The sequence below is a fragment of the Lutra lutra genome, chromosome 8 (genome assembly GCF_902655055.1).
Source record: "Lutra lutra chromosome 8, mLutLut1.2, whole genome shotgun sequence".
Lineage (NCBI taxonomy): Eukaryota > Metazoa > Chordata > Mammalia > Carnivora > Mustelidae > Lutra > Lutra lutra.
Window position 1 is genome coordinate 81,160,843 of NC_062285.1, and position 16,564 is coordinate 81,177,406.

Genomic DNA, 16,564 nt, shown 5'->3' on the forward strand with positions numbered 1-16,564 from the left:
CACGGGACTGGAAGAGATTATGTTGAGTGAAATAAGTCAAGCAGAGAGAGTCAATTATCATATAGTTTCACTTATTTGCGGAGCATAACAAATAACATGGAGGACATGGGGAGATGGAGAGAAGGGAGTTGAGGGAAATTGGAAGGGGAGGTGAACCATGAGAGACTATGGACTCTGAAAAACAACCTGAGGGTTTTGAAGGGGCGGGGGGTGGGAGGTTGGGGGAGCCAGGTGGTGGGTATTAAGGAAGGCACGTATTGCATGGAGCACTGGGTGTGGTGCAAAAACAATGAATACTGTTACGCTGGAAAGAAATTAAAAAATTAAAAATAAATAAAAATAAAAGAAACAGTGCTAGTGAATTAATGTGTGATAAAAGCTAAGTATGAAATCTTTTTGCAATTGGCCCTAAGAAAAATTTAAACAAATGTTACTTAAAAACAAAATTAAAGAAAAAGACTCTTGTAAAACTGAGATGTGTATAGTTCCTGTTGAAGTCAACTTCCAAATAAAATTATAATTTAACTGATCCCAGTGACATGTCAAGTTTGGTAAATTCAAAATTCTTCCATCAATATCATTTTTGATAATTAACAGTGAAATAATTTACTTGACAGGGAGGAAAGGATGGCAGTGGGTTGTGGGGGGGTTGGAGGGAAAAAGAGAGACACATTCTTCCTATCAGTAAAGATATACCTCTTGTTTTAAGTCTCTTAGAATAGGTTAATATCTGGAAAAGATACTTAGGTGGTTTTCACATGAGTGGAAAACCTCATTGTTTTCATAATTCTGCATTTTTCTTTAAGACATGGAAGAAAAATCACTTGCAGGGCTCGTGCAGCATTCACCTAATAACTTCTAACAAGTTCACCACATAGGATATGTTTGTGCAGTCTTTCAAAATATCAGATGTATTTGCAAGATTACACCTTTTCTTCCACTTTCATCCTTAATGGCACTATTTGTTATTTTCCTTATCAATTGTTTAGAGATCTCATATTAAAGAAAAGACCATATTAAGAATATGAGAATATTGCTAGGACAACCTTACTAGAACTCTTTATGCATAGGTGCTAAGGATAAATATTTGAATTAATAAAATTGGGTCCTATTTTTTATTAATTCCAGTCTTTAAAAGAAAAAAATTAACTGAGAAGATAGAAGGAACTCAGTAGAAACAAAATAAAGTCTTGTTGCCTGATGACTTAAGCTGGAATGACTTACTTTAGAAAAGATGTATCTCAGGATGGTAGATATGCTGAGAATTGTTTACCAAATAGATAAGTTACTACTTATTGGAGAAGCCTTTGACTAGAAGCACATGAAGAAAAGGAAGAGAAATATTCTCAAATAAATCAAAGTGGTCTTGAAAATTCATAGTTAATTGAAACACATTTCCTTTTATATCAAAGGAATAAAAGTGAGACTTCCAGCTTCAGTTCAGGCATGCACAGAGCAGGAAAGGTGTTGTACCCACAACCTCACAATAAGAAAATGCCCCGTCAGTCAACCAATACTATGGGCCAGCAGCTAACTGGAAACCTGGAGAAGGAGAGGCTCCTGCAGGTAGGAAGAGAATTGGAATACTTACTCACTTGGGGCAGAAGCCACTCAATGCCATGTAAGTTAGTAAAATGACACAGCTAGAGGTGTTTAATGAGTAGCTAAAGATCAAATGTGGGTTGGCATGCATGGCCCCTGAAGGTGGCAAACAGAAGTGAGTTTATACCTCTTGCAGGTGATTCTTTCATGAACCCCACCAGGCAGTCTCAGGAAGCTTAGAGAGAATCTTGAAAAAGCACTGCTGATGCTGGCTTGGGGGAGAAGCACAGCAGCCACTACTCAAATTCTACTCAGACCAGTAAACCCCTTTTCCCCTAAGTAACAACAGCCTTTCTCTCCAGTGGGGAAGTGCAACAAAAGTGTAGTTTAGGGATACTGATGAAAACTCCTGCAGTTGGGAAGGGAAGCAAGAAAGAAAAGTTTCACTCCTGTGGTCATCCCCAAGACTCATGTTTCACAGAACCTGCCTCAGTCTCTCTCCTCTACGCCCTTGCCATAGTAACAAGTATCTGGTAAAAGTAAGAGTGGAATATAGTTGGGAGAACTGCAAAAGACTGATTGTTTCTGGGTAACAGGGCAAAAGGAAGAACCAAATTCATACAGTGAGAACACTAAACACAAGGTTCCCCTAGAGGAATTTGAAGCCCTTTGTACATTGAGGGTAACTATAGCAACAACAAACTTCAAACCCAGCTCTACTCTTTATACAAACTCCACACTACAGTCCTAGTGGAAGGAAAGATGCATTCATTTACAAGTATAGAAAATATTTACCTCAGTATTGACTGTCTTATATTTTTTTTAATTGCTTTTTTTTTCAGTATTCCAAAATTCATTGTTTAAGCACCACACCCAGTGCTCCATGCAATACGTGCCCTCCATAATACCCACCACCAGGCTCACCCAACTCCCGACCCTCCTCACCTCTAAACCCTCAGTTTGTTTCTCAGAATCCACAGTCTTTCATGGTTTGTCTCCCCCTCCGATTTCCCCCAACCCCCTTCTCCTCTCCATCTCCCAATGTCCTATATTACATTTATGGTCTTCAACAACAAATTATGACACACAACACAACCAAACCAAACATAGTCTGAGTGGACAAATCAAGCTCAGAATCAAGCTCAGATATTAAATAGATTCTTAGACAAATGATTAGACAGGATTTTAAACAAATGAAGAAATTTTTTAGGGGCACCTGGGTGGTTCAGTCAGTTAAGCATCCTACTCTTTATTTTGGTTCAGGTCATGATCTCAGAGTCATGAGATCAAACCCCGCTTCTGGCTCCATGCTCAGTGAGGAGTCTGCTTGGAATTCTCTCTCCCCTTTCCCTCTGCTCCTCCCTCTGCTCTCTCTCTCTCACTTAAAAAAAAAGACATTTTTAAATGAATGTGACTCAAAGCATAAGGTTTAAATATATAGAATCATTATTAATATCAATTCTACACAGAGATGAAATATATTTTGGTATTTATAATCTTGCTTTTCTGTGACCTTTTCTCTTATTCTCTGAATATCCTCATGTTCTTCATTTCCACGATCAAAAACCTGCTTCTTAAAAAAGATTGGAATTCCACTCACACTGTAAAATAACTGATAATACATAATCTCTTCCAATTTGAAAGGAGACCAAGTCTTATTTCAAAAGAATAAACTTTTAATTGGGGCAACCTCAATTTTTGTAAATGCTTTTATTTCCTGTGTTTAGTACACAAATGGCAGTCAAAGGACACTTTTTAACATTTTAAAATATATTTTTTCATTTTAAAATACTAAAGAAAACCTTCAAACCATCTGAAGCCCTCACTCCCTATCCAATTACTTTGATGCAGCCTTTAAAATTTTTGCATGCATGTTGTTTTTAGTTCTTATTTATAATACTCATATTTTTATGACTGGAATTTTGGGAGTTTACTCATTCATTCACTCAAAAATAATTGATAAAGCATTTGCTCTGTGTCAGCCACCAAGCTGAATGCAGGGAATAAAATACATAGGTAAAATATGTTCAATTCCTACCTTCCTGGAGCTTATGACTGGTTGGGGAGACTAATAGTTAACAAATAATTACAAATAAATATAAAATTACTATATCGTTAAGTGCTATGCTGCTACAAATATAATCGGAGGATTCTTTTTTTTTTTTTTTAAGATTTTATTTATTTGTCAGAGAGAGAGAGCGAGCACAGGCAGACAGAGTGGCAGGCAGAGGCAGAGGGAGAAGCAGGCTCCCCACAGAACAAGGAGCCTGATGTGGGACTCGATCCCAGGACACTGGGATCATGACCTGAGCCAAAGGCAGCGGCTTAACCAACTGAGCCACCCAGGCGTCCCTAATCGGAGGATTCTTAAGCAGTGAAGAAGTCTGAGACATTGAAGGAATGGTGATTGAGCCTCTATCTGAATGCCAAAAATCAGTTAATTCAGTGGGAAAAGGAGCACTTCAAGAGGAAGAAAAATCATAGTCAAAGGCCCACTGCATGAAAATGGATGAGAACATGAAGATATGGTGCAAATAGAGTCTTCAGTCTGTATACTCAAGGGTTTCTTCACAGCGAGAAGGCATTCTGCAACTAAATCTTTAATGCTTCTTTTCTAAATCTGATTTCATCCTCAAAACCATCAGATTTTCTAGGTAGATACTTTAGATTGTCCTTTGAATTGCCTTTTTTTCTTCACAATTTGGTTCTTTATCTTTTCCCCCCACAATTTCAGATTTTTAAGTATAACTTCTTTATCAATGATTTGGTTTTTTGGCCATTGTCTTCTTTTAACCTTATCCAATGTGTGTTTTAACTACATACTTGTATTATTTTGCATCCTTGCAAACTTTCTTTCTCTTATTCATACGTTTGTTGAATCACCACCCCTTCTTGTTTCCCCCTAGGATATGTATTCCTGTTTAATAAATGCCATTGAATTAAGGATTAATATTCTCTCTGGATTCTTGGATTCTGAAGTAGATCAGATTATCTGAGACATGTTTTTAAATGTTCTTTTCCTTCAATGTACATATCACATTTATAAATATAAATTTATTCTTTTAAATTATATCATTTTATAACATTTAATAATTTAATTTAATGTTCTTTTCCTTTAAAGTATAAGCTCCATGAGATAATGTCCTTTGTTTTATTTACTATATTTCATTTTGCCTGACAGATATTTGATACTCAATAACTGTTGAAGATATAAATATTCAAGATGTTGCCTTTTTTTTTTTTGCAGTGTTTTAAAAAACAGCTTCACAATTTCCTCTCTTTTTTGAGATAAGATCCCATCAGACTTGTAACACAGTAACCTAGCATGTTGGTGGCTTTTCCAAATCTCTGTTTGTGGGAGTAAGGAATCCTTTCTCAGGGCTGCAGCTTGAGAACAATTTAACATATATAACTTGTAGACTAATTCTCAGATTCTAGCAAGCATTCATTTTTTGTGACTTTACTATACTCAGGACTATCTTCTATCTTGTGGCTTTCTTTTCTGTATCTCTTTACCAGGGACTCTATACAGATTTTTTTTTTTTTTAAGGAGATGTTCAGGCTGTATGACAAATGTTTTGAATCAGAATTTCTGGGTTGGGCACATGATTGGTTTCTTCTAAAACAAGGAGTTTTGGGCGCCTGGGTGGCTCAGTGGGTTAAGCCTCTGCCTTTGGCTCAGGTCATGATCTCAGGGTCCTGGGATCAAGTCCTGCATCAGGCTCTCTGCTCTGCAGGGAGCCTGCTTCCTCCTCCTCTCTCTCTCTCTCTCTCTCTGCCTGCCTCTCTGCCTACTTGCGATCTCTCTGTCAAATAAATAAATAAAAATCTGTTTAATTAAAAAAAAAAAAGAAGGAGTTTCACAGGTTATTCTAATGCCAGAAAGTGTCTTTTAACCTACTAAATATAAAAACTACAAGTTTTAGCATTCAGTATAAAGCTGTTGTCATCTAACAAATAGAATAGTCAAGTATTTGTTCTCATCCACTCTCCTCTTGTCTTAATTTTGGGGATGTGAAAGCTGTCTCTTGGTGAACCAAAAACAGACACACACAGACACACAAATATGCAACTGAGAAACAGCTGGTAAATTATCTGGTACAGACTCCATGTCTTCCAGGAACAGACAAATGAAATGAAGACACATCCTTTAAGTGAGCTTTGCTTTCTCAAGTAAATGTGTTTCCTTAATCCACTTCCATGGTCCTAAAAGAAACTTAATACATTCCGTAATATGTTGTTCAGCAGTCATAGCTTGCAAATTCTAAAATATCTCTATTTCTCCAGCAGTATTTTAATGGAAGGTTGGAAGAAGATGCATCATGGGCTCCTAGTTGAATGCAATTTCAAATTATAAATTAATAAGGTCTGTGAAATATATGACTTAATACATGAATGACAGATGTCATGATAGTATAGTGGTTCTATCATACTAACTTCATGCTTGAGTTACGGGGGCCAAACTGGCTTAAAAAAAGCTATTGGGCTTCTCTCCTTATTTAGTTTATTAATTTCTCTCCTCCCTTTTCCTCTCCATTTTTTAATCACTGGTTTTATTGAGTTATAATTACCAGAGCAAATATTTTTTTCTTTTATTATATACTGACCATACTTCTCACTTTAAATTTGTATGGAACATGTGTCCTAATCTTCACCTCAAATGCACAGCCATATCCTAAGCAATGCATGCTCTCATTCCTTTTCATTTACAGTCTGTTTATTATTACAAATTTACAGGTGATTCACTGTACCATCATAAGGGTGGGAGAACTATTAGTGAAAGACCAAGAACTGCTCAAAATACCATCCTACTAAATTCACACAATGTTGTTTGAAATACAACAACCTAATTTTTTTCTCTCCCCTTACATATATGTTTCATTGTCTGCTCTGGAAGAAGGTACAAAATATCCATCATTATTTAAGGATTCTAAGTTTGCTTCATTTGTATCTTTTCTTCCATTTTCTGATGCCTTGGTATCTTTTCCTTGATATATTTTCTTCATAGTGGAAATTAATACAACAAATAAAATAAGTGCTAAGAATCTTAAGCTCTCCATCAAGCCCATGAAGGTATTTCTGTGAAAAGAGAAGAAAGTCAATTTTCACGTTAAAGTATTTGGAACAATTTACAGTGTTTCTCTCCAGTATGCAGAAGACCTTAAAAGATAAAAAAATGATGTTTGAAATTATACATAACGATACTAAGGCAGAAATTCTAGTGTTTTTCTTATTGACACAGATAGAAAATTTAAATTATTTTAAAAGGAATATTAAGCCACAGAAACTAAGGGTGATTAACAATCTACCCAAATGCTTTCCATAAAAGTAAGGTATATTTCAGATGTTTAACTTTCTCAAAGGCAGATTAGTTCATGTGTAATGGAAATGGATTATAAAGGAATTGACTGTGAGATCACCAAAGTGAATTCATTTAGATAGGAACCAAAATTTAGTTCATAGGCTAAATACAGTCCACAACAGCTGTCACGTGGACTACTGGAAGTTCTAGTGAAACTATATTAAATTACCTAGCACACATGGTCAAATCTTGTGATTCTTAGCTTAGATTGCATATTAAAATCATCCAAGGAGATTTTAGAAATCCCATGCCCAGGGCACACAGCCCCTGACCAATTAAATAAAAATTTCTGAAGATGGACACAGAAATTTGTATTTTTTAAAGCTCTTCAGATGATTATAAAGAACAAGAAAGATTGATAACCACTGACCTAGTAGCTTAGGAAGCACTCACTGGCCTAATGACATTGTTAATTAAATGTAGAAAAGCTTTAGGCACAAAAACCTTGAAAAATTATTAGGTTTAATTGAAGATAAATGGGATTACATAATTTTGAATTGTTTAGGCTTAAATCTTTTAAAATGACAACATAATGTTGTGGTGTACCAAAAATAACAAAAGAAATATTTTAAAATATCAAATACATTTGTCTCATTTTGGGGTTATGTCAAGTAGTTCTACCCCAATGTTAAACTTTTCAGAGTTTCCATTGAAAATAGAAAAATTACTATGCACTTTTAGTTATGTGACTGTTGCTGAGAAAACTTGAATAAAGTGGGTTTAGATTTAGGATTGATGTCATAATGTAGGTTTCAATTCCTTGCAGTAGGAATTTATTATTATTTGTCTTTGTTAGATAAAATTAATGAACAGTTATCCGGTTATTACAAAATATTAAATCCAAAAAAATCATAAAGTGACTATCATTTTCACTGTTTCTTTATTGGGGAATTCACGGCTGTTTTTAAAAATTCCACTTCAGATGATCTTTAGGTAATTACTTGCAAAGTACTTTAGGCAATGAACACAATTGACCAAAAGGAACGTGATAAGGGCCATAAGAGGACGTCAAAGTATTAAGAGTTCTAGGAGTGTTAGTTATTTGTAGCTGGTTGGAACGGTACCAACTTTATGACAGAAAAATCACCTAGTTGGAATCATACAATATTTAGCTTTTTCAGACTGCCTTCTTTTACGTAGCAATGTGCACTTGAGATTCTGCCTTATCTTTCTGTAGCTTGATACTCATTTCTTTTTATTGCTGAAGAGTATTCTGTTGTATGAATGTATCACAGTTTGTTTTTCCATGTACCATGGAAGACCATCTTAGTTGCTTCATTTTTTTCTTACAATTATGAATAAAGCTGCTATAAACATTCATGTGCAGATTTTGAGTGGGCATGTTTTCAGCTTATTTGGGTAAACACCAAGAGCACAATTACTTGACCACATAACAAGCCTATGTTTAGCTTTATAACAAACTCAGACTCTTCCAAAGTGACTAAATCATTTTGCATTTCCACCAGCACTGAATATGATTTCCTGTTGTTCCACATCCTTGCCAGCATTCGTAATGTTTATTCTTTTTAAGAGCTCTTTATATATTCAGAACATTTGCCTTGTGTCTGGTTGTAAGTTACAAGTTCTTTTTCCAGTTTATCTTTTGTCTTTGAAATTTGCTTAAGTTTTGTGACACAGAGATTTAAAAATATTTAATCATTTTTTTTCTACTGTGGTTTTAGGGGTGTGGGTCTTACTGAGAAACACATTCCTACTTCCTAGATAATTAAATATATTTCTACCACAATTTTTTTAATACTCATAGTTTCATATTGTAAATTTGTGTGTTTGAATAATCTCTAATTAATTTTTTTTTAATTTTTTTTAAAGATTTTTTTTATTTATTTATTTCACAGAGAGAGATCACAAGTAGGCAGAGAGGCAGGCAGAGAGAGAGAGAGAGAGAGAGGAGGAAGCAGGTTCTCCGCTGAGCAGAGAGCCCGATGCGGGACTCGATCCCAGGACCCTGAGATCATGACCTGAGCCGAAGGCAGCGGCTTAACCCACTGAGCCACCCAGGCGCCCCTCTAATTAATTTTTTAAGGCTAAGGTACTTCTGCAACAATTTCTTTTCTCGATCCGGTTATTTCCCTATGAACAGAACAATATAGAAACTTTTTTTTTCTTTTTTTCCCACTGACATATTACCAGAGCCCCAGCATCAGTTTGTTTCTTCTTAGAGAAGCCAGATCATTGAATATAGGTTTTTTTAGTATTAGGAGAGATTTTAGAAACAACAAAACAAATTTTAGTACAAATCCCAGACCTTTCTCTTATTAGCTGTATGATTTTGAACAAGTTACTCATTCTCTTGAGTCTTTGTTTCTTCATATTTAAGGAAAAAGGAGAAAATCATTCATCTCCTGTAGTTTCCGACTATTAAAATGAGATACCATGTTGCCTGATAAAATACTGAATGCAAAATTCATTAAAGGGTGGCTGTAATTATTATTATACTGAAAATAACCTTTCATCGTTTAGGGATTAATATAGTCAAAGGAAAAATCAATTAATAAAAATATTTATGACAACTTACCCATATAATGTGGAATCATATATCCTGCAAGACCCTCGCTTCCCACAGCTGCTGGTTGACCACTTCATACATGCTCTATCAATCAGAGCCCCAAAATATATAGGAGCTGGAATTCCTCCTGCAACATAAGATGAGAAAAGGCCAATCCAAGGAATGGTTTCAAACATAACTGGGTGATATTTTTCATTGATACATTTTAGATTAAGTAAAAGTTGAAAATTTTGGAGCATGCTTCCATTGTTTTGATGTAAATTTACTCAAGGATTGAAACTGTTAGGAATCTCAAAGTCTCAAATCACATATAATAGCATAGATATCTGCTATCTGCCTCACCCTGCCAACACACAGACCCCGAGCCCCGGTTTTGGCAGGGACGTTCTGACCGAGCAGCTCTGGCAGATCTTTGCGGGGACCCACAGGAGGGACCAGCGCCGCAGGACAACAGAGCAGTTGCCAGGCCTGGAGAGCCAGGACGCAGGACCACAGGACTCAGGACTGGAACCACGGAGCAGAGATGCTGTGGTGCCGCCCACCCGAGCCCTCCCCCAGCTCCCCCGAGGGCTCCGGAGAAGAGAGCACAGAGCTAGGCCTGCCAGGCCTGGACACCGAAGGGATGCTCTCCCTCCGCATGGCCCAGGAGCCTGCTGGGAGAGCCTACCGGTTCCTGAAGCCCATATGCTGGGACCCTGAGGACTTCGAGGACACGTGGAAGAGACCAGATGCCTTGCCCTGGCAATCCCAGAAGGCGGCCATCCCGCACGGAGCGGAGAAGATGCGGACGCTAAAGCACGGGGAGCCGGTGCTGGCCACAGCCGTCAGCAGCTGCACGCGACATACGTTCACCTGTGGCTGCGGCGGCGTCAAAGTGTGGAGCCTGGTGGGCTGGGGGCTGGAGGACCGGCGCCCCGAGAGCCACCTGCGTGTACAGACCCCCCAGGCCTACCTGCGCACCTGCCTGCTGTCCCCGACCAGCACGACCCTGCTGACGGGCGGCCACAAACTGGCCGGCGTGAGCGTGTGGGACCTGACCGCGCCCTCCCTGCGTGTGACCGGCGAGCTGCCCTGCGCAGGCCTCACCTGCCAGGCCCTGGCCTCCGGCCCCGAGGCCACCCTGGCCTTCGCGGGCTTCACCGACGGCACAGTCAGGATCTGGGACTTGCGGGACCAGAGCATTGTCAGGGACCTGCCGGGGCCCCCAAACAGAACCAAGAGCATTGCTGTCAAAGACCAGAACATCTGGATGGGGGGGCTGGACACCTGCCTGAGGTGCTGGGACCTGAGGACCCCCGGGGAGCCCCTGGAATACCAATTCGAGTCTCAGATAATGAGCCTGTCCCCCAGTCCCCAGGAAGACTGGGTGCTGGTGGGCACAGCCAGTGGCCAACAGTGGCTACAGCCCACCCGAGGGGGCCAGAAGCACATGGTGGGGTGTAAGGACGGCACCATCCTGGGTCTCAAGTTTTCCCCATTTGGCCAGTGGTGGGTGAGCGTTGGAACGGATGACCTGGTCAGCATCTACGGCATGCCCGCGGGGACCGTGGTGTTCCAAGTGCCCGAGACCTCCTCCATCCTGTGCTGTGATGTGTCTCGCAACAACCGCCTGGTCGTCACGGGGTCGGAGGACCACGCCTCAGTGTACCAGATCACCTACTGAGGGGTCTGGCCCTGTCGTCCTGACTCGGGACCCTTTTTTTTTGTCCTTTGCCCCCAACAAGGTGGAGGGGTGTGTGTGTGGGGCCAGGTCTCTTCCCCCACTGCACAGGTAGTAAAGCAATTGGAAGAAGCAAAAAAAAAAAAAAGGGGGGGGGGGGGGAGAGGGAAGAGAAGAGGGAACATTAAATGCCCATATGCTCTGTTCCTCTTATTATTACCAATTAACTTAAGCCTAACTGGCGAGAAGGAGAATGTTGTCAGCACAGAAGTTATGTTGGTTCATATATAATTTTCCTAGGCAAGGAGAGCTGAAAAGTGTGGGAGTAGAATTGTAACTTCTCAGAGAAAGGAAAGACCTCTCAGCACAACTATTGCAAAGTCAGGAGAGTTTTCAACCCCAGTTTTAAGAAAGCTAGCACTTCCTCCCTTGAAAAATACAGGCCCAGTTTCACAGAATACTGGGCCCTTGACATGTTGTCCTTCTTTCTTGGCTCAGAGCTCCACTTTGTCACAATCTTGCATTTTCTCTCCATTAATTGTATGCATTTTTAATACTTCACCAAAGCAGTGTAGGCTGTCCAACTTAGGGCCTGTGGCTGAATTTTGTTTCTGTTCTGATCACAGTACCTGGTGTCTGGTGGTCTGTGCCTAAGCCAATTTTTATCTGTAGTGAATGATTTTTCAGAATGCAAGGCTTTTTTAGAAACACAGATGTTGTCTTACAGCAGAAGCACCCATCTGCTTACTGCTATTTTAATAAACTCTGAGATAACACTCCTAGTTCTAAGTATTGTTAATTTGACCAAAATTTTAGAGACATGCTGGTAGAGATCTATATTCCATATGGTAGATCTGAAGTGGTCATGATTTTACTTTGTTCTTTTTGTATTTTGATGAGTGATTTTCAATTTTTATTTTGTTACATAAAAATGGTAGTGATTCATATTTCAAAATTGTATTGATTCTATTTATTTCTAAATCTCATTTTTCTAAGAAAGAGAAATCTGGGATGACAAAAGACTGGTGTCTGGGGCCAAACATATCTGAGAAAAACTGGTACTAAGAAAACGTGTGAGAAATTTACAGCTTTCCACAAATTACAGCCACCATTTTAAAAATGAAAAAATACATGCCAATAATTTATTTCTCCCATACAATGCCACTGGTTTGGCCAAACTTTTCATTAAATGTTTTAGGTAGCCAGCTTGGTCTTTAGTCATTACTGGAATTTTGAAACTTCAAATAATCTATTTTCCAAATATCCTTTTCAGTTTAATATGCTCTATAGACCTCCCACAACTTACACATGTGTTGTATTAAAGACAGCTTTTTGTGAATTGAAGACTACTACTCAGGAAGTATTTTTTCCAAAAAGTAGTTAGGTTCTACTGTGCCATATATTGGACATATCAAAACAGTAAACTCACATTTAGGATTGCAAAATTCCCTTTGTTCTCTTTATGTCACTAGAAGAATTTCCACTAGGCTCATCTTATTTCATCCTCTAAAGGGGAGTCCTAGATTCCCACATTCTACGTTCCTCTGCTAGCTTCGGTGGCCTAGCTTCTAGGAGAGAGGTATCTCCATTGTATCTGGAGGCGAGAAGCTGCCAGGACAGACAGAAATGCAAGAGCAGAGAAGGATAGAAGGATAGAAGAGAAGGCTGGGATAAGAACTAGAGGGTAATCGTGCAGCACCTCCATCTTCTTCTCTCCAAGCCCTTTATATTTCCTCTTTTGACCTTTGAGGATCTGTGGCCTTCTCCCCAAATATACTTCTTGGACAACTTCTCCATTGCACTTAGCCAAAGAGTTATGCTTCTTTCTTTTGCTTGCAAGGATCCCAGGGATTGACCCCTCCCACTTCCTTTTCCTTCTGCCATTCGTGGTTGCCTCCAGGCCATGGTCAGTCTTCTATCCCAATCCCTAGATGAATGAGGCTCTTTTCCTACTTCCCAGGAGCAAGCATATTATTGTTAATACGTCTTACAAAGGGGCACACACAGGCGTGAGGTCAGCACTTGTAGAGCTAACAACAGAAATCTCTGTGGTATAAATGGCAAGTTCATAGGGATAAGGGGAAAAGGATGATTTCCTAAATCTTGGGCTAATCACCTCATTTGAATATTTAGAAATAGAACTCTTACTTCTGAAGTCTAAGGCCTTACTCTTAAACAACAAAAAGCACAATATCCTGGGCTTGCTTTCATTCAGGCACTCCCTTAGTCCGAGATGCTCAGTCCTACCTACAAGTTTAGTTCCCATTCCTCTTGCATTTTTCACTTCTGATAAAGATCAGCTTCCCCAGCCTTAGAGAAGTGGACAGTGGGAAGCAGAGCAACAAAAAGTCTTCTTATATCACGCAGTCTCGGCATGACTGGGTTCCCAGGCCTTCCAAGCTGTTTTGGGTATTACCCTCCTTATGTGGAAGGCCCTCCACTCTGTCTATGGGAAGTAATATTCCTAAGTCTGAAAGCAGAAAAACTTTGAACAATACCTATCTTTGTGTTAGAAAGAGTGTAAAACAAATATTATGACTTTTTAAATATTAAAGATAAACTTCGACTAGAATTAATGATCAAAGTCTCTTTTAAGTTACTTAGATTTCCTCTGTCTCATTATTTTTTATTTATCACCAAAAATAACAATTATTTTTAATTACACCTTTAAAAATTTCTTGTGACTGGAAATTAATTACATCCAGTTGTGAGCTTTGATGCGAAAATGTATATCTTAAATTTTTAATCTGTATATTTAACATACCTAATGCTCGTATAATTAGTGAATGGAAACCCACCGCAAGGGATTTCAGTTCAGGTTGAACAGTTCTGAAATAAGATAAAGGCAAAGGCACATTAACCATCTCCAAAATACCAAACCAAGTTCAGTATCAAAACATTTCTCAGTGGCATTGTTTTTCATGATCAGATGAAAACCTTCAAGTGAATGGCTGACATTATTTCAAGTCTTATTTTCAGTTGTTTTAAAAGGCAAAGAGCTGAGTAATAATTATTCTTTTATTTATTCAGCATGTTGAGATTTCAAGATGGTTTAACATTTTCAAACTTGATCCTTTGAAATTCTATAAGTGTGTGGTGGGAACAGACTTTATTATGCTTATGAAGAAGCAATTCTCATGTGACCCATTCAGTTGACACAGGCCATATGCTACAGCGATCCCTTTATTAAGATCTTGGTATGAGAACTTTTTTACCGTCTTATTTCTGCCATTGCTACTAACAACAAAGTTCACTAATATGATTCATGAACTATGTAATATAACCAGGAGGGTCAAAAAAGTTACTTGTATTCTAGTGTCTAGTGTATTTAAAGTCGTTTTAAAGGGAGCAAGCACATTTGTATCCTCTCTTAGAAATTAACTCACTTGCATTTGGAAATTTGTTTCCATAATTCCACTGTTCTGTGTTCAATAAGATGATGACACTACCATGTCATTCTGTGATATTCCTGTGATAGCTTAAAACACATCATATGAAACGAATTATCCAGCAGCAGTGGCAGGATAGGGGGGAAGCTCAAAAACCTTGTCTTTTTTGAAATATTTGATTAAGTGATACAAAGGTGATGGTTGTTTTTTCTTGAGCTGTTTGGATGACTGTATTTGTTCACAGAAAAAAGTAGATGTAGTCATTCAACAAACATTTGCCAATAGGCCCCTGAGGTACTCCATGGTAGTTCTTCTTGAATAAAGAGATAAATGGTGTTTCATATTGACTGAGTGACTTGGAGAAGTCATGTAACCTCTTTTAGCACTGGCACTGGTTTTCATATTCCTGGGTTGCTGGGCCCTCACCCCCACATGATTTAGATCATTCTTTAATCACACCCAGTCTCTGGCTCCTTTTATATCACTCAAACTTCCCTTGTGCTCCCTGTTACCGGCAAAATCCTTAGAGCCTGAGTTCTTAAGAACCCATTCACCTTCTTATTCTAATCAAGCCTGGCTGCCCCCTGAGGTGCTCTTTCCACACAACTCTTAAAAGGCTGGTTTTCTCTGCAATCTTACTGGGCCTCAGTGTAGATGTCCTTGTTGCTCTTTTTCTTTTAAACACCTCCAGACCCTAGTGCCCCCTCTGAAAAACTTCTAACTCCCCTCAAGTGGTGTGCTATCCTAATATATCATTCCCTAACCACCTCCTGCCTATAGATTCTGTAACTACAGATACTAGTATCTTCATCACATTCCTTGTGATCATTCTTTGGAGATTTTAGTACTAGACTCTCTGTCATTTTTTTCCAAAACTACAGCTGCCACTTTTCCTAATTATAATAATCCATGTAGACCATCCTCCAATGATCTGGCCTCTGGGTTTCTTGACCTCTTCACTCCTTTGGTCTTACCTCACCTACCCCATGGTCATGCTAATCAGTACACCTTCCCTAATTCTCAGTTTTGAGCACACACTCACGGAAGCACCTCTCAACTTTTAAACTCACTCTCTCCAATAAGCCTCAGGCCCACAGGGCTCTTCAGGCCCTTGCCACCTCCTACTTTGTGCCAGGTCATCTCCATTTTCATGTCCTCAGTTTTCTCACCATGTTCTCTCCAAGATATAATCATTCCTTTCGTAGGCTCTGGACTTTCCTGTCCTTCCCATGCTTTACTGTCCCAGGCAAGCAAAAATGCTTTCATACAACCCCCACCTTTTTTGCACCTATACCTAGAGAACTGCTGGCTGGAGGAAATCATTCAAATACTCTGACTAAGCTCATTTGAAACACAAACCCTCAGGGCCTCCAGTACAATCCTACTGTATTTTACTAGTTTATCTTTCCAGTTTATTCTCCCAGCCTTTAAGATGACTAGTTTCCATTTCCTGATCTCATCTGAAGCCTCTTATTCCTCCTTCCTCTTAGCTGATTACCTTGCTTTTTATTTAACAGAAAAATTAGAAGCAATCAGAACAAAATTTCAATAGCTTTGCATGACTAAAGCTACCTATCATTTTATTTTTACCACATAGAAGACATCCCCTTCCTTTTTTTTTTTTTTAAGATTTTATTTATTTATTTGACAGAGAGAGATCACAAGTAGGCAGAGAGGCAGGAGAAAGAGGAAGCAGACTCCCTGCTGAGCAGAGAGCCTGATGCGGGCTCAGTCCCAGGACCCTGAGATCATGACCTGAGCCGAAGGCAGAGGCTTAACCCACAGAGCTACCCAGGTGCCCCAACACTCCTTTCTATTACAGAGTAAACGCTGTGTACTTGTTATATCCCTTTTAATTGTTCCCCGTTTAATCGTTCCCTCTCTTTCCTACACTATCAATCACCTTCCTCTCTACTGGATAATTCTCATCAGCGCATAAGCATGCTATAATATCTAGTATAAACAGAAATCTTGAGGCCACACCCGTGCTAACTTACCATACCTTTTCTCTGCTTCTTTTTATAACACTACTCATAAAAGTAATTTTCCTATTGGGTATCTGCACTTCCCCTTCTTGCATTTTC

The 16,564-nt window shown here is 39.0% G+C and overlaps 2 protein-coding genes across 4 annotated transcripts in view; one reads left to right on the forward strand and one right to left on the reverse strand.

Annotated features, from left to right (window-relative positions):
• Positions 1 to 6,241: 6,241 nt before the first annotated feature.
• SLCO1B3 (solute carrier organic anion transporter family member 1B3) overlaps positions 6,242 to 16,564 on the reverse strand; it is a 68,941-nt gene continuing 58,618 nt past the window's right edge. For all 3 annotated transcript variants that reach the window (XM_047743052.1, XM_047743053.1, XM_047743054.1), the window contains 3 exons: positions 13,856 to 13,920; positions 9,441 to 9,558; positions 6,242 to 6,621 (listed from right to left, as the gene is read on the reverse strand). In XM_047743052.1, coding sequence (XP_047599008.1) covers positions 6,408 to 6,621; positions 9,441 to 9,558; positions 13,856 to 13,920 — 397 coding nt within the window. In that variant the 3' untranslated portion in view covers positions 6,242 to 6,407. The remainder of the gene's footprint in view (positions 6,622 to 9,440; positions 9,559 to 13,855; positions 13,921 to 16,564) is intronic.
• LOC125107706 (transducin-like enhancer protein 6) lies at positions 9,823 to 11,156 on the forward strand. The gene has a single exon (XM_047743055.1). The coding sequence runs from the start codon at positions 9,955 to 9,957 to the stop codon at positions 11,092 to 11,094; it is 1,140 nt and encodes a 379-aa protein (XP_047599011.1). The 5' UTR covers positions 9,823 to 9,954; the 3' UTR covers positions 11,095 to 11,156.

Coding starts and splice junctions, on each gene's coding strand:
- LOC125107706 (XM_047743055.1), top strand. CDS start 9,955: ATGCTGTGGTGCCGCCCACCCGAGCCCTCCCCCAGCTCCCCCGAGGGC.